This window comes from Schistocerca cancellata, chromosome 3 (assembly GCF_023864275.1).
Source record: "Schistocerca cancellata isolate TAMUIC-IGC-003103 chromosome 3, iqSchCanc2.1, whole genome shotgun sequence".
Classification (NCBI taxonomy): Eukaryota; Metazoa; Arthropoda; class Insecta; order Orthoptera; family Acrididae; genus Schistocerca; species Schistocerca cancellata.
In genome coordinates, this window is record NC_064628.1 from 292,855,423 (window position 1) to 292,881,190 (window position 25,768).

Here is a 25,768-nt window from a genome sequence, read left to right on the forward strand (position 1 = left end):
ATCGCCGCCTCCCCCCTCTCTCTCTCTGTCCCCATCGCCGCCTCCCCCCTCTCTCTCTGTCCCCATCGCCGCCTCCCCCCTCTCTCTCTGTCCCCATCGCCGCCTCCCCCCTCTCTCTCTGTCCCCATCGCCGCCTCCCCCCTCTCTCTCTGTCCCCATCGCCGCCTCCCCCCTCTCTCTCTGTCCCCATCGCCGCCTCCCCCCCCTCTCTCTGTCCCCATCGCCGCCTCCCCCCCCTCTCTCTGTCCCCATCGCCGCCTCCCCCCCCTCTCTCTGTCCCCATCGCCGCCTCCCCCCCCTCTCTCTGTCCCCATCGCCGCCTCCCCCCCCTCTCTCTGTCCCCATCGCCGCCTCCCCCCTCTCTCTCTGTCCCCATCGCCGCCTCCCCCCTCTCTCTCTGTCCCCATCGCCGCCTCCCCCCTCTCTCTCTGTCCCCATCGCCGCCTCCCCCCTCTCTCTCTGTCCCCATCGCCGCCTCCCCCCTCTCTCTCTGTCCCCATCGCCGCCTCCCCCCTCTCTCTCTGTCCCCATCGCCGCCTCCCCCCTCTCTCTCTGTCCCCATCGCCGCCTCCCCCCTCTCTCTCTGTCCCCATCGCCGCCTCCCCCCTCTCTCTCTGTCCCCATCGCCGCCTCCCCCCTCTCTCTCTGTCCCCATCGCCGCCTCCCCCCTCTCTCTCTGTCCCCATCGCCGCCTCCCCCCTCTCTCTCTGTCCCCATCGCCGCCTCCCCCCTCTCTCTCTGTCCCCATCGCCGCCTCCCCCCCCCTCTCTGTCCCCATCGCCGCCTCCCCCCCCTCTCTCTGTCCCCATCGCCGCCTCCCCCCCCTCTCTCTGTCCCCATCGCCGCCTCCCCCCCCTCTCTCTGTCCCCATCGCCGCCTCCCCCCCCCTCTCTCTGTCCCCATCGCCGCCTCCCCCCTCTCTCTCTGTCCCCATCGCCGCCTCCCCCCTCTCTCTCTGTCCCCATCGCCGCCTCCCCCCTCTCTCTCTGTCCCCATCGCCGCCTCCCCCCTCTCTCTCTGTCCCCATCGCCGCCTCCCCCCTCTCTCTCTGTCCCCATCGCCGCCTCCCCCCTCTCTCTCTGTCCCCATCGCCGCCTCCCCCCTCTCTCTCTGTCCCCATCGCCGCCTCCCCCCTCTCTCTCTGTCCCCATCGCCGCCTCCCCCCTCTCTCTCTGTCCCCATCGCCGCCTCCCCCTCTGTCCCCATCGCCGCCTCCCCCTCTGTCCCCATCGCCGCCTCCCCCTCTGTCCCCATCGCCGCCTCCCCCTCTGTCCCCATCGCCGCCTCCCCCTCTGTCCCCATCGCCGCCTCCCCCTCTGTCCCCATCGCCGCCTCCCCCTCTGTCCCCATCGCCGCCTCCCCCTCTGTCCCCATCGCCGCCTCCCCCTCTGTCCCCATCGCCGCCTCCCCCTCTGTCCCCATCGCCGCCTCCCCCTCTGTCCCCATCTCCGCCTCCCCCTCTGTTCCCATCGCCGCCTCCCCCTCTGTCCCCATCGCCGCCTCCCCCTCTGTCCCCATCGCCGCCTCCCCCTCTGTCCCCATCGCCGCCTCCCCCTCTCTCTCTCTGTCCCCATCGCCACCTCGCCCAGCTCCTACTCACTCTCCGTGCCTTCTGCCACCTCGCCAGCCTCACCCCCCCCCTCTCGGGCTCCGTCGCTACATATCCAGCCTCACCCTCCCCCCCTCTCGGGCTCCGTCACCACCTCGCCAGGCTCACCCCCTCTCGGCAGAATTTTAGGTGCTAAGATACATTGCAAGTAATATATTTTTAATTCAATTTGCCAAATTCATATCTTCCCAGGCAGCTGGAGAAATGTACGCCCCACTGTAACTGTAGCAGTGCACTTGAGGTTAAGTCATCCCGTCTGCTCCCTGTATGCACTGCATACATAAATTAGGTACTAATAAGGTCCTCCATTGTACACATTTTCCCTCTACCAATATATCCAATAGTACTTTGCGTTTCATAGGTTTGCTATAGTTCAGATGGTGCCTAAGATTTTTAATAGATGTATGAGAAAACTTACTCCGTTTTCTCGGCAGTTTTCATACAGATTTTTCAAAATGAAAGCAGCATCATTTACTGACTCTAAAAAGACTTGCACTTTTAGGCTTTTTTATGTTGAATATTGATGATCTTTGTTCTTCTTGCTATACCTCTTTCTCTTACATAAATTCTGGTTATTTTTCTTTCAGTTTTTAGATCTAGTTTTTGTGCAGACAGTGCCTTAAACTCATTTTTAATATAGTCCTGTATAATTTAGTATCCTTCTTTGTGATTTATTTTCTTGAATTTTCAACTGAGTTGTATGGTCCACAATTTCCTCAATTCTAACTAAGTTTCTGCATAGTGTTTGCAGATTGCATTCTACTCGCATGTTTTCTTCTGTAGATGCTTCTGCATCCACTCATATTTCCTCCCCAACAGAGATGATTGTTTTAGATTGCTCCCATAATCCTGCTTTCAATTTGGAATTTCTTTCCTGGTTGTTTGCTCCTGCTTCTTGGGTATACGAGGGTTGTACCAAAAGTAAGGCTCCCAATGAGCTACAGCCTTGAGGGAAGGTGCTAGGCTAAATCCGACAACAGTGCCATGCACAGTGGTTCCCCCACTGTCGAGTCCGCCCACCCACAATTCGCTACATCGCTCAGTGTTGTCTTGGCAGCCATCAGAGATGGAAGTGTTGATCACCGCCCCCACCAAGTGTGAGGTTCGTGCATTAATCCATTTTCTCCATGGAAGGAAGTTACCACCCATGGAGATTAATCGGCAGCTGACTGAGGTTTATGGTGAATAGTGCATGTCTGTTGAGCACATCAGCAAATGGTGCAGGGCTTTTGCTCATGGTTGCACGGAAGTTCACGATGAAGAACAGAGTGGAAGACCACAGGTTTTGGATCAACTGTGAGCTATTCAGCGATCGGAGAGTCACTGTCCGTGAACTTGTTGAATGCATTCCTGAAGCTTTTCATGGCACAATTGAGAGAACTTTAACAGAAACGTTGGGTTATCACAAGGTGTGTGCTCACTGCATCCCCCGGATGCTGACTGACGGACACAAGGGGAAACGCCGTAACTGCTTGCAAGTGTCTTCAATAATTTGAGGGGTGAGGCAATAAGGAGAAGTTGTTAGGCTCTATCGTCACTGGATATGAAACTAGGTGTTCCATTACACACCCAAAAGAAAACAACAATCTCGTCAGTGGTGCCACTCCAGTTCACCGCCAGCAAAGAAATTCAAACAAACACAGTCAGCATGAAAGATTATGGTGACTGTGTTTTGGGATCGAAAGGGGGTACTCCTCATCGATTTCGTGCAACCTGGGATGACAATAAACTCATACAGATACTGTGAAACATTGACCAAACTCCAGCGAGCAATCCAGAATCGCCAGAGAGGATGGCTGAAGGAGGGAGTAGTGCTTCTTCATGACAACACTCGACCCCACGTGGCTTGTCAAACACAGGAGTTTTTGAAGAAATTTGGGTGGACCATCATGCCCCATCCCCGTGCAGCCCCGACTTAGCCCTGTGATTATCACCGCTTCCCCAAGCTAAAGAAACACTTTAGGTGTTAAACACTTGGGACGATGAAGTCCGAGCAGAGGTCACATGCTTCCTTAATGGGTTGGCATGAGACATCTTCGACTTAGGAATACAAAAGTTAGAGCACTGTCTTCAAAAGTGTGTCAAAAAAATTGAGACTATGTTAAAAATAGACAAAAGTGTAAGCTTTTCAATGATGTACAAATTACTAACAATAAACAATGTTTTCTATTTGTAAAAAATATGGGAACCTTTCTTTTGGTACAACACTCGCAACTATAAGGCCTTTAACTTACCTTATTTTCTCCTGCCATTTCTGCTGTCCTTTTATTAATTCTATAAGCTCTTCCTTCTGTTCCTCCTCATCTTTCCTTAGGATATCAGTGAAAGCATTATGCTGACTCTGTATTCCCTCTTTCCTGATACCTTTAGCCTCTGTTTGTCACTCTTCACATGACCCTAAACAAGGTGTGCTGCTGTACATAATACTCTCCCCCATTTTAATTTCACCACTGTCTAAAAATCCCAAGTCTTTAGGTATGTCCTCTTGTTCCACTTTGCTTTCCTCCTGTCCCTTGTTTACCCCACCAAATAGTTCATGTGGTTCTGCTATATTGTTACTTCATGTGATACTAGCTGAACAATTGCCTCCTTAGCTCAAATATATGTGTAAAATACAGTTTTAACACAGTTCACTACACATGCCAAGAAACAAAAAAACATGACAATTCCAAACAAATACCCTATGGCAGTAATGCTAAGCAAGCTACTGCAGCTCAGCGAGCTACTGCAGCTGATCAAGCGACACATACTTTTCATCATCTTGCACTGCTATAGTTGTGTTGTGTGGCACGCTGTACAGCATTGAGGAATTTTTGTTGTTTCTTGCTTTATTACTGTTTTGTGAATACATTCAATTTATTCAATTCACTGTTCAAAAATTCTGCTGTTCTTGCTGTGTGAGCCACTATTCTGCCCCTCTGCTTGATGGTGGGGATTGTCACACCTATTGTCAGCACACACCACTGATTCTTTTGTGATCTCTGTTTTAATTTCAGTATCATTTTCTCAGTTTGTTCTCCCCACATACTTCTTCACTGAAGATTGTCCAGTTGCGAACTCTGTGTCTAAGGTATCCGTGCCTTTGGAGGAGTAAATAGCAGATAGTTGTGTACTGAGTCGCTTTATATGTCGATCGTTTAGAAAGATAGGTAACTCCTCAAAAACCACAGTTAAGTCAAAAAATATTTGTTATAATTACACTGGTTCTTTTCACAGAACAAATACTGGCACTTTTTTCTACTGCACTAAGCATACAGATTCCTATTTCAACTTCTAACAATAGTAGCATTGTACGACTGCTAGTCACGACAATGATGTATGAACTACTTGTGCTCCTCAGCTCAAAAATTAAAGATCACGTGATGGATATTGTTACTATGCTGATTCTTCATTACGTGAAATATCCCTTTTCCATGGGCATCAAACAATTTCAAAAGAGTGACAGCCTTAAAAAATGTTGAAGTTTGCCATTAAACTTTATAAACTAACTTCAAACTGATGTTTCCTGAGTGAACGTATTTAGACTCATGTTTTTCTTTTCATTACATACATTTATGTTATTGAGCGATTCGATTGCTTTAGTAATGTATGCTTCCATGGGTCACAAGTGAAGCTATGGAGATCTTGTAGCAAAATCAGCAAACTAGGGGAGTTAGCATAGTGCCCTCTACTCGCTACACTGTAAGTTTAACATATTTGTAATTTATGGGAAGCACACATCTTGGCAGAAGTTAATTTCAGCTATTAATCCCACTCACAAATCACCAATTGTGAAGAAGGCCCTGGCTAAACACAAGAAGACAGCATGCTCCCACCTTCATAAAACTCAGGTTGTTCCCCTCCCCCCATGCCCCCTCCGGTGGTTCACACAGCTTTTTTTTGTTCCCTTGGATCAAAAAGAACCAGAAAGGTCATAGTTTTCAGATAATTGAGGCAATCCAAATGTTTTAGACCGGACACCTTAAACAGCCTTGTAGTTGATGACTTTCTGGGTACACCTCAGAGTACAAGACTGGGAACAACAGGGGCAGCAGATTATTGATGTAAGAGTGTCACATTTTGACATGTACTAATACACTGATTATATATCTTCAATAAATTCCTTGTTTTTGATGTTGGTCTTGATGCTTGAATAATTAAAGATATTGCCATCAGATAAAAAATTAAATTTCATAAATAATATTTGTAATTGACAAGACATTTATCATTCTGAGAAAAATGAGATACTGAATCACCTTCTATGACCTATCACCATGTCATCTAAGGATGTATTAGGGGGTCAACCTGACAAACAAAAACAAAATTGAGAATCATGTAATGTCACAGAATACCACTCGGTGTCCCAGTTGACTCTGGCTGTATGGAGTGCAATTCTTTCTTGTCTGTCGAGTGGTGTCAACAGTAAACAGTGCATGGCCACTTGAGATCTCAGGCCAGCTTTTAGTGATTTGTCCCTGATGGTTCGTGGTGTGACACTCACTCTGCATATTTGATCTGGATTTCAGCTATTGCCATCTATCTCTGAGCCTGTCAAATAAACATACAATCATTTCATGGTATAGTCTTTCTGGAAAAACTTCTACCTACTCTTCAGGCCACACTGTTCTCGTGAATCCCTCTTATTACCACTATTTTTGCAGTCATTGCACTACACCCAACGATCTATGCCATCTGTTAGTATGACTCTCCCCACACACCAATGATTCAATCTTCCTCAAAGTCTGAAAGAAAGTAATAAGCTTAAGTGCACATCCTCCAGGCATTTCATATTTCAGTCTTCATTTGATAAGTTCCAATAATGTTAGACACTGCACTGAAAATAAGTCCACATAAGGATGAAATTTCAGTCATCATATCTCACAAGATGTGGAAATTCTGGAGTATCAGGCTGGTAGCATTAGGTAAAGGTATCCGCGATGTAATGTTCACCATTTCTGTCAGTGTAGTTGAGGCATCGAGTGGATGACAGGCACATAATAAACAAGGTTGAAAACATTTCTGTGCTTCTGGACAATGTCCTCCTATAGAGCTAAGTAATACAGAAATGAGTAGTTACCTTTACTCCACCCATTACTTTATTCTACCCAGGACTTAGCATTCAGATTTATAAATAGAGCTGCCCATTAAAGAACAATTTCTATGATGGTCTTTCTTTGGGTTATCATAAGATGTGAACTATTATGTTTAAAAAGTGTTAATTTTAAGGTTAATGTTAAATGAGAACACATTTTGAAATGTTCTCTAAAAGTGCTATCATCTTCCAGGACACTACCAACATATTCCAAAACTAGGGAGGGTTCCGCTACACCAGTTTGGCTGGAATATATTTTACCATACACATCAGTTATTACGTCATTCAAATTTAAAATTTTGTAACCACCTAGAAAATAATGTAGGAAGGAACATATCTTTTAAGCACTACAGTAACAGTGCCATGGCACTGTCAGGCAAAAATTCTGAAGAAGTTTAAAGGCATTGTTCATGTTTCATAGGTCCTGGAAGTGAGTGAATCGCAAAGAAATGGAACGTGTCAAATTGTACATAGTTCAAGCATAACTTGTATAAATACATACAATAAAGACACAATGTAAATAAAATCAATAGACAACAGCACAATCGATAAACAGAAAATTGTATTTCACAAGGAATGTGTCTGATTGTACATACCTGAAATATATCTTACATAAATGCAACAAAAAGATACAATGTAAATGAGATACCAACTAAACAACAGCACATTCAATTAACAGAAAGTTAAGTCTTAAAGCCTGCATTTGTATTTTACTAGCCTACATAGGGTAATTTGGTTTCCTTAATTCATTAGACTGGTCCTTTTATAAGTGCATCACTCCATTTTCCAAACCTTTTTAAAAATGTCTTACTGTTTTTAGTAAACAGTACAATGATAATGACCATACTATATATTAAATAGCAGCAGCAGCAGCAGCAACCCCCATCTTTGCACCACAACTCCGAAACAGGAGTTGATGGACATCAAAGAGAAGGTTCAAGCTCATCTTCATCAGGACCATCCACCCAATCACAGTCGCGTACAGAACGCATTCATCAACTTCGAGCTCAACATCAGCGCAAACATGCTGAGCGACGTGGACAGTATCCTCTTGATGATCGGGAAGAGCGATATGAAGAAGCAATACGCCAGGTGAGATTACTTTAATTGATGTGGTGAAAAACTGCATTGCAAAATTTTTACAATAGTTAATTGATACCCTAAAGTACTTTACTGTAATGTTGTGTTACGAAATATTACATAAGTGTGTGTTCTGTCAGCTGTTGGTGGAACATGATAAGACTAGATATTTTCAGAGAGATATGATCTTGTACATAACATAACTGATGTTTGTGAGACACAAGTTTCTCCTGGTGTACACAATTTTCAAACAACTTACTGGAATTCAGCCAGGTAACATTCACAGCGACCACCAATATTGTCATATTTGACTCCTGTAATGTGTGTAGGGATTATACAAAAGATTTTATTAAGGTGTGGGAAAATTGTCAGGTTGACAGCACATCGGAGGTGATATGGAAATACAAGCTTTGAGATTCATACTCTTTCCTGGGTGTTAAAAATAAAAATAACTGCCAGTAACACCAATAAAAGGACAAGAGAGACTGCAAACAGATTAAACAAAGAGCGGAATTGAAACAAATACAAAATACAATGAAACCCCTGTTTTACGTTTTCGTAGGGTCCAGTCTTAAAAACTGCAAAACTGAGGAAAATGCAGAATCGAGGAAAATGGTAAAACCACCAAAATACAATCAAAAACATATGTAATTGTCATATATGATTGAAAATTGTAATCCTTGCCAATATGTTGTATAAAATCTGTATAGTGAAGGACGTTAAATAATACAATGTTTAAACAATGGTTTGTGATAATTAATTTCATCGGTCCTTAAAAAATCGTCAGAAAATTGAAACTGGTATCTGGGTACAAGGTAATCGAGCTGTTTATCGACATGCTATGACCACAAATTATAGTAAAAACATGTTTTATGATATTTTTCCTTTGTGTTCACCCAGAAAAAAAGCAAAAATCATTAAACATGATGAATTAAATCAAAAACTGTGAAGTACAGTGAAAGGTATTGGAATCTAACATGTGAGGATGTGTGTTTTCCTTCTGTAGCCAATATCAATTTAATTGGGTCAAGTAGACTTCAAGCCATATACACACTAAGCTTGAAACATGTTTCCATCGACTTTATATGGACACCCTTTGGAAACATCTTACAAAACACGGAAACATCCATCTGTAGCAATGTCTGTACAGATCAAATGAAACAATGTTTCAGGCCAGCTATCACATGACACCACTGAATGACATAAGCATATGGTCATATGTTGCATTGTGTTGTCTGTTGTGTAGAGGTGTTAGGTGTTTTGTTTTCTCTTGCTGTATTAAGGCTTTCTGGGGGCGTTGAGTCATTGCTGTTGTGCCAGGCTGACCGCTGCTTGTGGAATATATGAAGCAAGCAGTATAAGAACAGTTTTTGAATGAATCTCCCATTGACACAAAACTAAGATTAACGTTATGTCTGGTTGTAATTGCTTTCCTGATTATTATTATTATTATTATTATTATTATTATTATTATTATTATTATTATTATTATTATTTTAAGAAAAGGTGATACTATATTGGTAGAAATTCCAAATCGTTTGTTGATATCCAAGTGAAATTATGGAAACTGAAGCTGTCTTCCATATTAAATTCATGTAGGTAGCAAGTTTTTCCCACCAATTGTTCTGTGGCATGTTTTCACTCGCCAAAGACAATGACTGTATGCAAACCTACAAATCAATTTCATACAACATCTAATCCAATTTTATCAACCAGCTATAACATTCATATTCATCCTTGTCACAAATATTTCACATGATGTGAAACCACAAACATATTCCCTTAAAGAGTTCTTGCTCCAACTGAGATTCTTCTGTCACTAACACATCCATAAACATCAACATGAGACTGTTGTGATCAACAAATCAATAGCCTCATTCCTGGTTGCCTTCACAGTGCCACCATGTCATGATTACATCAGTTTGTGCAAAAAGTAGTGTGAAACGTACTCAACCCATCATTGCGCAGTTGCATGTTATGTTGGCAATACTGATTGTGGATTACATCACCTTTTTCTCTGTCACATCTCCCCTCTCCACAATGGCCTAAAATATTTCCTTAACTCTGCCATCACCCACTGTGTGAATCGTCTGGCGTTTGCGCCACTTGTAACTCATTTAGTCATCTCAAATGTCAATAGGAAGAAAACAGAAAGAAGTCAAGCGAGACGTCGAGTAAGAAAGTAGAATTGAGTAAACTTTACTAGGAAGAAACGTAAAAACAGGGAATTTTTAGCACTGATCTTATGGGGTTTTCAGAGGAGCTAAGAATTGATGGTGTAGAATCATGAAAAACGTAAAATCGGAGAACATAGAATTTAAGTTCCACTGTTGTATTTTTACGAAAGGAAGATGTCAAAGAGTCAGATAACAGCAGTTTTGATCAAAGATAGACTGAATTAGTGAAGATGCTGGGCAAGCTAATGATATCAAACAACGGAAGGAAGCATGGGAATGTGACATTAAAGACATTCGGTGAAGATAATGGTGAACAGTAAGTGTGTCAGTCAGTTTGAATTCAGTAACTACTATATATTGTAAGGAGGACTAAGTATAAATACATAGACTCAAAATGCACCAGAGATCTTAGTATAAAAAAATTGAAAGTGTTACATGTATCTTGAAACAAAAAGAAAAAATAGGAATTGTCAAGTTGTTGCAGAATTATTAGAGTAAATTAAGGCAGGGCCAGATCATGTATATGTAACAGATCAGTTTGTAAATACTGTTGTTAAAAGTGATAATCAACTTGAAAGGACAGTAAAATAAATACCTAGATTCCTTTTTACTGCATATTTTGAAAGATGATATAATACATATATTATTGTCATAAATTGTATTTTTGCCTCACTAATTTTTGTTAAGTATGGGATACTGACCTGCCAGTTTGGACTTTTCAACCTGCATTCTAATTCTCTTCCTCTGTTTGGTGTAGGGGTGAATATAATTAAATCATTGCAATTCTTTCCAATGTGAAAACTAAATTGTACAGTTTTTATCACTGTATCCAGTACTCACATTACTAGCTGGAGGTATGTAAAGGGAAGATGTGATACATCATAAGTGCTTCAGAAGCAACCCCTGTAACCATTCCTTATTGCAGTACTCACTTTTCTTCCTTGCTTGTGGCCTATTCTGCATTATACTTCAACTGCTGTACTGGTTGTCTCTCCTAAGAGTCATCAGGTGCATTTTCTCTGGTGTTTAAACAGATACTTCAAATTTTATTTTGCAGTGTGTAACTGGAGTCTGCACAGCTTTGACAGAAAGGGATGATTTGCCTCCCACTACAAACAAACAGCTTTTTAAATCATAATTTTACAGGACAGTTTGATACAGTGGTTCCAAATTAGTATAGTCTGATATTCATTTTAATGATATGTATTAACAGGAACATTAAAACTTGATTGATAAGTGGAACTCCACCTGTGACTTGCATGACACCCTATTACTGCCATGGAGACTGATGACCTCAGATGTTAAGTCCCATAATGCTTAGAGCCATATTACTGCCATGCAGTAGTGCTGCTTGGGCAGTAGTTATTCATAGTTTTAACATTCTTATTAATATATATTGATAAAATGACTAAAACATTAAATTAATTTGGTATTGCTCTATCAAATGGGCACATAAAATTCTGTTTGTTGATGGGCAATATTTGTATGGGCTGACTCCAGCTACATATTGCTAAAAAGGAAATGCAAATACCTGCCAAAACACCAGAGAAAACATGCCTGACAATTCTTAGAAGGTATATAGTGTATATTCATTCATTTACTGATTCCACACTTGCTTAGTTATTGAGTTAGTTCTCATCCTCCATAAACTGTTCAATTTGCTGCTGTTTTCATTGGTTGCATTTGTTTACATCAAGACTTTGTCAGTGATATAATGTTTGTCGGGCTTCTCTTATTTCTATAATAAAATGGTATGTATTTGCTGCTTATTTTAATTTTCTGGCCAATTATCTGTATTATTTGTATAAATAATAATTTGCTAACGTTAATCACCTGTTGTATGACTTACTATTCTGCACCTAACTGCTATCACCTCTTTGTTCTATTTTTAACAATTTTGTAATGTGATTTGTAGAAATATATTAACTATGCAAACTTTAAGCCAAAAATGCTCTTTTCATTTTTTCCAATTCATTGTTGACACATTTTTGGCAAATCAACAAATATTAAAATGTTGAAATAAACTTGAATGTTGAAAAATGTTGAATTTCATTATGTTCGTGTTGCTTAAGAAATATCTCAATAGAATAAAAAGAACTATAGTGTCCCATTTAAAAAGAAAATGTTTCACACATTAGTAAGATAGTAACTGAACACCCAAAATTAAAATAACTTATTTCTCTTTGTTTTGTGTGAGTTGATTTTACTGTAATTATTATTGCAATAAGATTTTCCTCTGAAGCAGCACCTTGATCGGCCAGAGGCGTCACATGGCCGATCAGCAAGCTATGACCTGTATGGTGAGATGACACGACCTGGTAGCAGAGTAGGCATCACAGATCCGGCAAAGTTTTCTCACTATGTGAATTATGAGGAAATTCAACAACATCTCAAGTAAGAATTTAGGAATTTTCATTTTACCAAATATTTTTCAGTAGTATTTCATGTTTGTCAGTCTTGTTGTTGAATTAAAAATAAACTTCTAATCATAAAAACTGTGTTGATGGAAGCATATGGTGGTTGGTAAATGCATTCACTACTGGATTGTACTTTCTATGCTGTACGGCCATGCAGAACAATGAAAACTGTAAAATACATTCACTGAGTAAAATGATAACTAAATTTAATTTTCTGCAGAGAACAGAGTAAGTGAATGAAATGCTGAGAATTTTATGTTAAGGTGTCTTGGATATAGATACAGGCTAGTGGTTTGGCATGGAAAAATAACTGTAAGTGTTTCCAAGAAAAGGGGAGAGGAAACTGATATTGGGTTACTATGATGCACAAGGTGAAAGTGATGTAATTTAATGTGTTTTATGTAAGAGATCTTCAGTGTTTTGAATGTAAGGTAACTTCCTGAGGGATTACCAGAAAGAGTTCATCTAGACAATAATGACAGAATTCTTGTAAAAGATTATTCACAATGTGTGCTGTAATTATATTTATTTTTTATGAATGATGGGTGAGCAATCAGAAATATAAAATTTAAGAGGCCTATGCAGGCCAACTGAGCTCATTAGCTGTAAAAACATTTCTCCATCAAAATGTTGTTTTCTTCTGATCCAATAAGAATAGCTGATTTATTTCTTGTAAAAGTATATTTTAAGTACAGCATTATAGCTGTGTATGAAGTCAATTGGTGTTGCAGAAATTCAGAGTGTCAATATCGATTCAAAGAAGCATATCAAATCACAGTTAACTGCTAAATGATCTGTGTCTGCTGGTCTTCCTCATTGTTAGAGAACTAGTTAGGTAGAATATCAGTCCATGGAAATGAACTGTTCATTTCATCAAAACATTTTCAGTAACAGATATACACTTGCAATGAATATTAATAATTCAGGAGACTCCACTATTAATTAGGCAATACACACAGTCAAAAAGTACTACATTTGTGAAACAAGGAAGGAAAATATGATTTCAGAATTTGTTGCTCTTCTTTCAGTTTTGAAAATTCAGCCTACAGAGTGTTGTTAACTGATTTTAAAAATAACATGTTTTGAAGCTTCACATTTTTAGCACATAGCCAGGTACTTGAAAATTCCATACTGTCACAAATATTTTTGTACATACCTGTTTGTGGAATGCACATTTTCCTGAAAATGACGACGACTTCGGAATAGACTGCAGCATGCACTTATTGCTTTATAAAATTTATGTTTTTTGGTGAAGGGAGGCGCGAACTGTTGTTTCTCTCCTTGCTACATAGTCTGGAATGCTCGGGTTATCTGCACGGAGCATGCACCATTATTTTATTGGTTTTATGCTAGCAGAATGAATATGAAACAGTTTGTGTCTGGTCTTGTTATCTGCGTAATACTTCAGCACATTCATGCTTAAGAAGCAATGAAATTTGCTGCCATTAAATGCATAATGTACAGCTCTGAAGTTAACACCATTTTATAAGCTGCAAAAACCAAGAAGTTGAGAAATGTAGTTCTTCATGTAATATAGGGCATTATGGTGTCCATCAGAATGAAGTTAACAATGAAAAGAGGTTAGTTTTATTTTAAAAATTGCAGTAACACATCAGACATTATAACTGGTTTCATGTGCCATTTTGAATACAGTACTTTGTGTCACTCGTTGTTTGTAAAAGTGCTCTGTTTTTCCAGTTTCTTTTAAAATTGAATTGACAATGTTTGTTTTTTGTAACTAACATTCAAATCAATTAACCATTTCTTCCTTCTTTTCTTGGGTGTTGCAAGCAAACGCAAAGAACAGCTCTCTGAGGTTCAGATAATGCAAATGAGACTCCAGGTGCAGCATCAGAGATTTAAGGTGGAAGAAGAAAGGTATGGTGCGATAATAATTGAGAAAAAATGCATCTGGCAGTTCTAACACTTACATCAATGAAATTATTTTCTTTATTATTGTGTTTCTTAAACATTCCCCATTTGGACAGTGTTGCATTTACTAGCAAAGTGCTGTTTCTGAAAGATCTTAAAGCATCTTCCCAGCCTACAATAATATCATAGCGGTATGCGAATGCTAAATCACAGTGATCACTTGATATTATTAGATCTATTTAGCCTGAGATTATAATCATATCAATCAGCAAAAGAATTGTTGCTGGCTGTTTGACATTACAGATGATGACAGTTTTCATTAATTAAATATGGAACTATTATCACAAACAGGAATTGTCTGAAATTTCATTAAACTGTTACTTTTACATTAATTGTAATACTTATTTGGATTGGTGATGCTGGTATTAGTAAGCCATCTTTTAGAAAGTAAATGTTAATCAAGTATTCCATTCTATGGCATCTCCTTCCAACAAGCAGTCAGCAGCTGTAATTGTTTATTTACCAGTATGTAGTGCTGGTGTAAAAGTAAGAAATAAGAAACCCTTAGACTTCATTGCACATACTTTAGAAAAAGACAAGCACTCCATGGATCAGTGTTTTGCTTCCTGAAGCATGCAGTGCATGTTTATCCTCTGTGCATGCTTTACATTTCTTTTGTTAGTCATGTTTGCTTTCTCTCTCTCTCTCTCTCTCTCTCTCTCTCTCTCACACACACACACACACACACACACACACACACACACACACACACACAAAGTAAATAAAAGTAAAACATTCATAGCATGCACAGAGTGCTTGGGATGCCTTATCTCCTGCACTGTAGAGACTAGTTGAACATAGCATTGTAGTATTCAGCCTTGTGCATGTTTTTTTCTTAAGCTCCTGGTGAACAGCATTTGTCTGTATACTAAGCTTCTCACTGATATGTAAGGGATCAGTATCAGTACTAGTGGCACATAAATCTTCCTTGTCATAATGTTAGAAAAAGAGAACTATCATGTATTCCTTGATAGAGGATAAAGGGAGCAGGAGTAACAAGAGAAGGAAATAAATTGTCGATGGTGCCAGTGAAAGACAGATCGTCCAGCTGGTACTTGTAAATTCTTACTTTACGGTAATATATAGCTGTTCTTTTCATTGTTCACAAATAAAACTTTGTATTCTCAATGTCACTTGTATATTATTTCATCTGAATATTTATGATAATATTTATTTTTCTTAAGAGCAGGAACAAATTAGCCATATAATTTTGTATTTGTTTTATTTATTTTTTTGTACTAGGGAGGGAGAAAATACGTTCTTCCTAAAGTAAGACGATTGTACCTGTAGTGGTAATATAATTGGTGAACTCATGATGTACAGATAGCATCTTTGATTAGTAATCAAAATGCCATGGGTTCTAGGCTGGATCGCAGCCACTGCTTAAATTTTCACTGCTTAAATTTTGAATAAAAATCCTCATCAATAAAGGCTGTCAAAGACTTTTGGCACAAGTTACCCTCACTCTTCCAGTGGCCTTGTTGAAGAGGACTTAGGAGCAAACAGAGGTTCAGAGTGCTGTCTTGCCCTTTTGGTATGGGAAACTGCCTCCAAAAGGCAGAAAAATCAGTGAAGATCAATAGCATGAGGATGCAGAAGACAATGGAAACCACTGCATTAAAAAACACACAATGTGTATCCACAGGACATGTGGCTTGTAAATGAAAAAGTGTCACAATGATATTTACATTGGCAAAAGATTCTGGATTAGTCTCCGTTTGGATCTCTGGCAGGAGATTGCTAAAAAGATGGAATAACCAACAAAGTGATAATATTCTATGAGTCTGAGTGTGGAATGTCAGAAGTTTGAATGTAGCAGGAAAGCTAGAAAATCTGAAGAGAGAGATGCTAAAGCTCAATGTAGGTATAGTGGGGGTCAGTGAAGTGAAAGGGAAAGAAGATATGGATTTCTGGTCAGATGAGTATAGGATAATAACAACAACAACAACAGAAACAGGTCAGTGATAGGATTGTTCTCATTAGATTTGACATTCTCATTAGATTTGACATTCTCATTGGATTTGACATTCTCATTGGATTTGACATTCTCATTGGATTTGACATTCTCATTGGATTTGACATTCTCATTGGATTTGACATTCTCATTGGATTTGACATTCTCATTGGATTTGACATTCTCATTGGATTTGACATTCTCATTGGATATGACATTCTCATTGGATATGGCATTCTCATTGGATATGACATTCTCATTGGATATGACATTCTCATTGGATATGACATTCTCATTGGATATGACATTCTCATTGGATATGACATTCTCATTGGATATGACATTCTCATTGGATATGACATTCTCATTGGATATGACATTCTCATTGGATATGACATTCTCATTGGATATGACATTCTCATTGGATATGACATTCTCATTGGATATGACATTCTCATTGGATATGACATTCTCATTGGATATGACATTCTCATTGGATATGACATTCTCATTGGATATGACATTCTCATTGGATATGACATTCTCATTGGATATGACATTCTCATTGGATATGACATTCTCATTGGATATGACATTCTCATTGGATATGACATTCTCATTGGATATGACATTCTCATTGGATATGACATTCTCATTGGATATGACATTCTCATTGGATATGACATTCTCATTGGATATGACATTCTCATTGGATATGACATTCTCATTGGATATGACATTCTCATTGGATATGACATTCTCATTGGATATGACATTCTCATTGGATATGACATTCTCATTGGATATGACATTCTCATTGGATATGACATTCTCATTGGATATGACATTCTCATTGGATATGACATTCTCATTGGATATGACATTCTCATTGGATATGACATTCTCATTGGATATGACATTCTCATTGGATATGACATTCTCATTGGATATGACATTCTCATTGGATATGACATTCTCATTGGATATGACATTCTCATTGGATATGACATTCTCATTGGATATGACATTCTCATTGGATATGACATTCTCATTGGATATGACATTCTCATTGGATATGACATTCTCATTGGATATGACATTCTCATTGGATATGACATTCTCATTGGATATGACATTCTCATTGGATATGACATTCTCATTGGATATGACATTCTCATTGGATATGACATTCTCATTGGATATGACATTCTCATTGGATATGACATTCTCATTGGATATGACATTCTCATTGGATATGACATTCTCATTGGATATGACATTCTCATTGGATATGACATTCTCATTGGATATGACATTCTCATTGGATATGACATTCTCATTGGATATGACAGTAAACTAATGGAGATGATGATAGTTCAGATATATATGCCAATGTCACAAGCATGTGATGAAAAAAAGGTATATGAGGATACTGAAGAAGTAATTCTGTGTGTGAAGGGACATGGTGATCTAATAATTGTGGGGATTTGTAACACAGTTGCAGGGGAAAAACAGAAGAAAGAATTACAGAAGAAGATGGTCTTGGCAGTAGGAGTGAGGGAGGAGAAATACTAATTGAGTTTCGTAATAAATTTAAGATGGTAATAGCAAATACTATGTTCAAGAATTACAAGAAGATATGAGGTATTCTTGGTAAAAGACCCAGAGACACAGAAAGATTCCAGCCTGATTATATCATGGTCAGACAGAGATTCCAAAGTGAGATATTGGATTGTAAGGCATGCCCAGGAGCAGGTATAGATAGACCCAGGTCATAATTTAGTACTATTGAAGAGTACACTGAAGATTAAGAAAATTGCACGGAAGAATCAGTCTGGAAGGGAGAGGCATACTGAAGTACTTGGGAGTGATGAGACGCATTTGAAATTTGCTAAGGATGTGGATATCACAGTAAGGAATATCACAGTAGGCAGTTCAGTTGAAGAGGGGTGGACATGTCTAGAAAGGGCCATCACTGATGTTGGACAGTTAGACATAGGTACATGGAAGAGAACTGTGAAGAAACCTGGGGTAACAGAAGCAATACTGCAATTGTTCAACAAAAGGAGGGAGTAGAAAAATGTCCAAAAGACAGGAATAAAGCAATGTAAATCACTTAGCAATGAAATAAATATGACTTACAGGGTAGACAGTTTGAAATTTCTCCAGGAAAAATGTGAAGAAATCAAAAGTAAATTATCATTGGAAGGACAGACTCAGCATATAGAAAAGTCAAAATGACCTTCAGTAAAATTAAAAGCAAGGGCAGTAACATTACGAGTGCAATGGGAATTTAACTATTAAATGCAGAGGAAAGAGTGGATAGTGGAAAGAGTACATTGAATGCCTCTGTTTCGGGGGGAGGGGGGGGGGGGGGGAAATTAATCTGATGATATGATAGAAGAAGAAAATGTAATCAACAAGGAAGAGACAGGGATTCCATTATTGTAGTCAAAACTTAAAAGAACTCTGAAAGACTTGAGATCTAATAAATCAGAAGGGATAGATAACATTTCATCAGAATTTCTAAAATCATTGGGAGAAATGGCAACCACACAACTATTAAAGTTGGTGTGTAGAACCTATGAGACTGGCAATTTACCATCAGACTTTCAGAAAAATATCATCCACATTATTTCGAAGACAGCATGGGCAGATAGACGCAAAAAATACCGCACAATCAGCTTAACATCCCTTGCATCCAAGCTAGTGACATGAATGACCTACAGAAAAATGGAAAAGAAAATTGAGAATCTGTTAGATGATGATCAGTTCGACTTTAGGAAAGGTAAATACACCAGAGAGGCAGGTCTGACTTTGCGCTTGATAATGGAAGTAGAAGTTTCGAGAGAAATAGGAGTAGGCTACCGGGAAAGATTGTGATGTACAATATGTACAATGCTGATTAAAAAGGGCATAGACCAGGATGCAATACTTCACCTCTGCTGTTTCATCAGTACACTGAAGAACCAGTGATAGGAATAAGACAGATTCAAGAATGGGATTAAAATTCAGGGTGAAAGGATATCAGTGATAAGGTTTGCTGATGACATTGCTGTCCTCGGCAAAAGGGAAGAATAATTACAGCATCGTTGACTAGAACGAGCTGTCTGATGACAACAGAATATGGATTTGGAATGAACTGGAAAAAGAAAAATGAATGAGAAACAGCAGAAATGAGAATAGGGAGAATCTTGACCCAATGGGAAAATAACCCATGATTAACAAAGCAAGGACAACATAAAAAGCAAACTGACACAGGCAAAGAGGGTATTCCTGGCCAAGGGCAGACATTAATTTGAGGAAGAATGTCTGAGAATGTGCTTTTGGGGCATAACATTGTATGGCAGAGAATCATGGATGTTGGGAAAACCCATACTGAAGAGAATCGAAGCATTTGAGATTGGTGATACAGAAAAATGTTGAAAGTGGGTGGACTGATCAGGAATGAGGTGGTTCTCCATAGAATTATTGATGAAGAAAGGAGCATATGGAATATACTGACCTGAAGAAGATAGCATGGTATGAAATGTTATGGCATCTGAGAATAATCTCCATGGTAGTAGAGGGAACTAAAGAGGGTAAAAACTATTGGGGAAGACAGACACTGGAATATATCCAGCAAATAGTTGAGGATGTGGGGTGCAAGCGCTACTCTGGAGAGGAATTCATGACAGGCCACATCAAATCAGTCAGAAGACTGATGACTTGAGAAAAGAAGGTAACATACACATTTTATCAGTGTATCTTAGGTAATTTTGGGACCAGTGATCAGCTCTTCACCTGTCATGTTTGATGCTTCACAAATGCTTAAGTTCATAGGCTTCCATGGCTGGTGTAATTTTGGTTAAAATAAGAGGATTGTGGCAAGTTGATCAAACCACCAGTAATTTAGTTGTTTCAGTAGTTTACAATGATGTGGCCCAGTACCAAAAATTATGTTATCCAAAATCACTGCTTTAGAATTCCATACAGAGGGTATATTGTCCCTTAAACATTGCATGGCACATGTACAAAATGACAGCCACATTGTACTGCTGCTAAAACAGCAGTGGAAATCACATTCTAGGCAATGCTCATACATAAGTGGTACAAATACTGTCAAAAGCAAAGCAATAGAGGAAATGAAGTAGTGGGCATATTACTGAAACAATGTAAATGTTAGGAGTCCATCTGTTTATAATATCAAAATATATGCTCTGATTGGTGACAGTCATGAAAAGGAAGCTTTTAGTGAGTTAACTGACTGAAAGTGAAAATCATAAGCTTCCTTTAGTTTTAAAAAGTTTAGTGTTTTTGTTTCTTAATTTCTCAATCTCTAGGTTGACTGTTGTACTGCTGTTTTGTATGGTATAATGTGCAAGCCTGTAACATAAATAAGTGTCTGATATTCTACATTTTAAACATGGCGTATGATTTTGATTTCTGCAGATAATTTTTAGTGTCACAAAACCAACTATCTAAATATGCAGCAATGATGACCTTTAGTTAACTGTGTAACTTCTTCCTTACATTAAGATTATTAATGCCTTAAAGATTCTTATATCTTATCAATTATGTGTTCAGCACTGTGTAGTCAATTAAATAGTGAAACTTCAGACATCAGAAACCGAAACAAAATTAACTTTCATTTTGAAATTTACTGGCATATTAGAATGTTAAGCCAGACTAGGGCTCTGACCTGGTACCTTTGTTTTTCATGGACAAGTGTTCTACAATTGAACCATCCAAGCATGAGCCACAATCTCCCAGACAGTGGCAAAGCCATATATCGGCAATATCCTTTCTTCCAAGAGAAATTTCTTAGAAATTTGGGAGCTAAGAGATCAAGTTCTGGTGGAATTAAAGGTGCTGTTTGACTTAAAGTGACTGAACAAGAGCACATGCCTGGGTCATAAGCCAGTTCTGAACATCATGCAAAAGAAAATCATAAGAGAAGCATAGCTCAGTCAGTAACGCATTTGCTCACAAAAGGGAATTGTCCCAAGTTCAAGTCCTGTTTCAGCACAAAGTTTTAATCTGCCAAGAAGTTTTAGATAAGTGAAAACTCTAGTGCTGAGTGAATATTCATTCTGCAAACTGCTTTGTTGTTACAAATAGGTACTGTCTGATGATAAGAACAAATCACATTAATATTCTGCAGTGATCCTCTAAAAGTTGTTTGTGTATGGTGTTCATTTTCTGGCTTGGAGAAAATGGAGGAGAGTTACGGAAAGTTTGTTTCCTGCAAGAGGAGACAAGGCTACAAGTCACACCTATCCTTGATTCCTTTAGATGTAGGTATACAATGAAGTAATATAAACCCAATACATTATGAATGAAACACACACAACACTGGTGTAATATTCTACAATATTTAGTATTTGTTACACAAACCAGTTTCCAGCTGTTGTGCCTTCAATAATTTACAAAATATTTTACCGAGAACCAATGGAACAGTCAGTCAATGCAAACTCAATACAGTTTGGGCACAAATAGTCATACAATAATCCTAGTTTTTCACTGTTCATGACTTCTAATGTATGAGGGTGGTATGAAAAGTTCTCAGAACGGAATTGAAAAAAAGTACTTACATCACTGAAATTTTGCTTTTCAATGTAGTCTTCTTGTATATTAATGCTCTTGGTCCAATGATGCTCCAGTGCGTTGACCTCATCTCGAAAATGAGTTTCCTCTGGGCCTGCAAAATAGTTGTCAACTCCAGCTGTCAATTCTTCGTTTAAAGTGAATCTTCATCCATCTCAAGAAAAATTTTCAGTTTTGGTAAGAGATGAAAGTCTGATGGAGCCATATCAGGTGAATAAGGCAGATGTGGCAACAATTCATACCTTAATTGTGCCATGATGACGGCACATGCGTGGGGGTGCACATTATCTTGATGGAAGATGACTTCTTCCTTGCTAAACCTCGCCTTTTTTCACATATTTTTTGTTGCAATTTGTCCAGCAGCTTAGCATAGTATTCTCCAAAATTATTTGCCCAGCGAGGAGATAATGTACAAACAGAATCCCCTTCGCATCCAAGAACACTGATGCCATGACCTTTCCCGCCAAAGGAATTGTCTTTGCTTTCTTTGGTGGCAGAGAAGCAACATACTTCCACAGCTCTGACTGTTGTTTTGTCTCTGGGGTATAGTAGTGCAACCAAGTTTAATCTGTGGTCACAAATTGGTGCAAAAAATCTTGTCCGTTTCTTCTTAAATGGGCCAAACATTGTTCTGATATGTCCATGCGTTTTGGGTCCATTGTCAAGACTCGCGGCATTGACCATGCAGATAATTTATCATTTCTAATTCTTCAGTTAAAATGTGAAATGCCCTTTCTGATTATATCTGGCAAGCATGAGCAATTTCAATCACTTTCAGTCGGCGATCCTCCATGACCATTCTGTGCACTTTTGCAATGATTTCTGGAGTAGACACACATCTTGGCCAACCACTGTGTGAATCATCATCTAAGTTCTCTCGACCAAATTTAAAGTCATTTGTCCACTTGGCAACAGTTGAATATGAAGGAGCAGAGCCCCCAGTGTATTCTGGAAATCGGCATGAAAGTTCTATGCTTTCATACCTTTCTTTACGAAGAACTTAATCACTGCTCGAATCTCTGCCCTCCCTCCCTCCCTCCCTCCCTCCCTCCCCCCATCTTTGCAAATCACTACATGGGAACAACAGCAAAGCCATGTCACCACCACAGCTCTCTTCCAAGAACACTGACGTGGCACGTGTTTACAGGCAACAGTCCAATGAATATCACGTGAACAACTCGTGCTAGTTCCAAGAGCTTTTCAAACAACACTTGTACCTCCATGTAGTTGCTTTTTAAATGGTCATTTTTCGTATCTGAATTTTTAATGTATCACTGTATGGTTTCTTCATTCACTACCATTTCCAGACTCACTGTCATTGTTTCTCCCAAGCTGTACTGCATTATTGCCAAGGTTAAATTTGTAAAGAATATGTGTCTTTTTAAGACATTCATTCTTCCTGTGTACTGCCACATAACACACAATCACACGTGTAAGTATACATCCCACTTGAAGTGCCTGAATAAGAGCATATGGCTAGTTCATATGCCAGTCCTGAACATCTTACAAAAGAAAATCATAAAAGAACCATTTGAAGGTAAAGTGCGCGCGTACACACACACACACACACACACACACACACACACACAGACAGAGAGAGAGAGAGAGAGAGAGAGAGAGAGAGAGAGAGAGAGAGAGAGAGAGAGCGCTCGCTAGAGAGAGAGAGAGAGAGAGAGAGAGAGAGAGAGAGAGAGAGCTCGCGAGAGAGAGAGCTCGCGAGAGAGAGAGCTCGCGAGAGAGAGAGCTCGCGAGAGAGAGAGCTCGCGAGAGAGAGAGCTCGCGAGAGAGCGAGCTCGCGAGAGAGCGAGCTCGCGAGAGAGGGAGCTCGCGAGAGAGAGCGAGCTAGCTAGCTAGCTTCTGGATCTCCAGGCATAAAATATTCTCACCATTCCACAATTCTGCTTTAGTTTTGAACCAGAAATCTGGTTTTCTTCTAGTATTCCCCATAATCAGAAGTTTGCACTTTCTTTTAAGTTGGACAGCTGTTCAGTTTTATTTATGGCAGAATAATCACAATCTTGATACTTTGCATTTAGTTCTGGCACGCAGTATAGCATTGGGCTGTCAGTAATTACTGATGCCACATTAGTGTCAGTGTCCTTGATATCTAACACCCCGTTCTGTCTTAAAAGTATGGATTTATCCACCATTGGTTATCTCTCTTAAACATAATAACCACAATATATGGTGCAGCATTCTGCAGCTTCTTGTTTTGCCATGTTATCCTGTGTGTTCATATGTTATATATTAGATCCTGTACTAATTTATTAGGCCATTGTTTCCCTAATATTGATGTGCATTTATCCAAGTTACTGTGCACATACAGAAGACACATACACATGTTCCAGTATGTTATATGCACTGTTAAGTTTTGTTACTTTTATGGTTTGAACAAAAAAATTGACTTCGTTTTTTAATATTAGCCATTACAGATGTGAGGTAACAATTAATAAGATTCAATTGTAATTTTTGCCCTACACACAACACGTTTTGAGAGACAATGCTCTCATCATCAGGCTCTAAAACTTACCTCATGAGGATAAAACGCTAGAGTTTTATCATTTAACCATGTGAGTTAGGTTTTACAACATGATAATGAGAGCACTCTCTCTTGAAACATGACTTGGTGTTCTTACAATCTGTCACTGGATCATTAACCATTCTTCCCTGAATGTTCTGCAAATAAAGAAAATTGGTACATGCCAAATCTGTGGCTTGCTTACACAATGAATTAAAATGGAATATAGGAGGGATTGAAAGGGAATTTTCAATGTTTTTAATTTATAACTTTCCATGTCAATATATAGTAACCTCTTTTTCACAACAATGTAGGAAGCAAAGTCTGATTATTTCCATTTACTACAGTCGTAGGCAACAACATTACCATTCTCAGCGGCGAGACAGCCGGGAACTGCATCAGCGACCTGCATCAAATTTCTATGAGTATGAAAGTGTACAAGCTGTGATGCGTGCAAATCAACAGTTGCGTGGAGCAGGTGCTCCTCTTGTGGATGCGAATTCCAATTCTCTCCCACGAGGACGTCGGGAAGGAGAGACACAAGATGGCCGAGTTATGGTAAATGGTATGTATTAATTACTTTGTTTTCTTTCCTAGTAAAAAATTGGTAGTTGATTGTATCAATTTTGTTTCATGGAAGCTTTCTTTGTATATCCACATCCTTTGACACCAGCTAAATTAATTTGCACTGTGTCAAGTTTTTGTGAAATTGTCTATTTGCAGCCACACACACTGTCCTGTATGGTCTCAGTTTGATTAGTAGAAAATATACTTCCATAAATTTTTGTATATGTTAAGAATACTGATCAAAACATTTGCATAACAGCAGTGTTTTGGCACTTCTTTGGGGTGAAAGGAGTTTTTCATTGTCAAAACTTTAGGTTTGTTTATTTTCATAACTGTACAGTTGTAATTCATCATCATTTATACAGTTTTTTCCAGAAACTGAGTGATCTTCTTAAGAAATTTTATAAATGGAGCACTACAAATGATTACATATATGGGAAATGATTAAAATGTCTGCAGTAAGAAAGCATTTAATGTTTGTATTATTATTACAGTAAAATTAATTTACACATAATGGTTCCATTGAGATTTTGCTGGCATATTGAGAGTGACATGTTTCACATTGTAAGCAGCTTATTGCATGTATGAGCTGTCTGACATAATTTGGGCACAGGGCTGTTTCTTTCTGTAAATAGTAGTACTCTTCTGATCATATTTTCTTCAGCATTCCAGACAACCATCCCCCTGCCCTTTTACCCCATTGTAGTTAAACAGTAATTGGTGTTATGGGTCCATTAGCTCCCACATATTTTCCTTCAGTAGTTTATTGGTAAGTGAAATGATACTCCTATTCTGACATACCCTCCCAGCTATTGTAAAATATAATATTTGGAATTTTATATTTTAAATTTCATTTT

General features: G+C 39.1%; 1 protein-coding gene across 1 annotated transcript in view; it reads left to right on the forward strand.

The window, feature by feature from the left end:
- Positions 1 to 25,768, forward strand: part of LOC126176277 (partitioning defective 3 homolog) — a 286,886-nt gene that overhangs the window by 251,667 nt on the left and 9,451 nt on the right. Inside the window, exons 25-28 of the mRNA XM_049923426.1 lie at positions 7,542 to 7,772; positions 12,180 to 12,331; positions 14,146 to 14,232; positions 24,692 to 24,909. Coding sequence (XP_049779383.1) covers positions 7,542 to 7,772; positions 12,180 to 12,331; positions 14,146 to 14,232; positions 24,692 to 24,909 — 688 coding nt within the window. The remainder of the gene's footprint in view (positions 1 to 7,541; positions 7,773 to 12,179; positions 12,332 to 14,145; positions 14,233 to 24,691; positions 24,910 to 25,768) is intronic.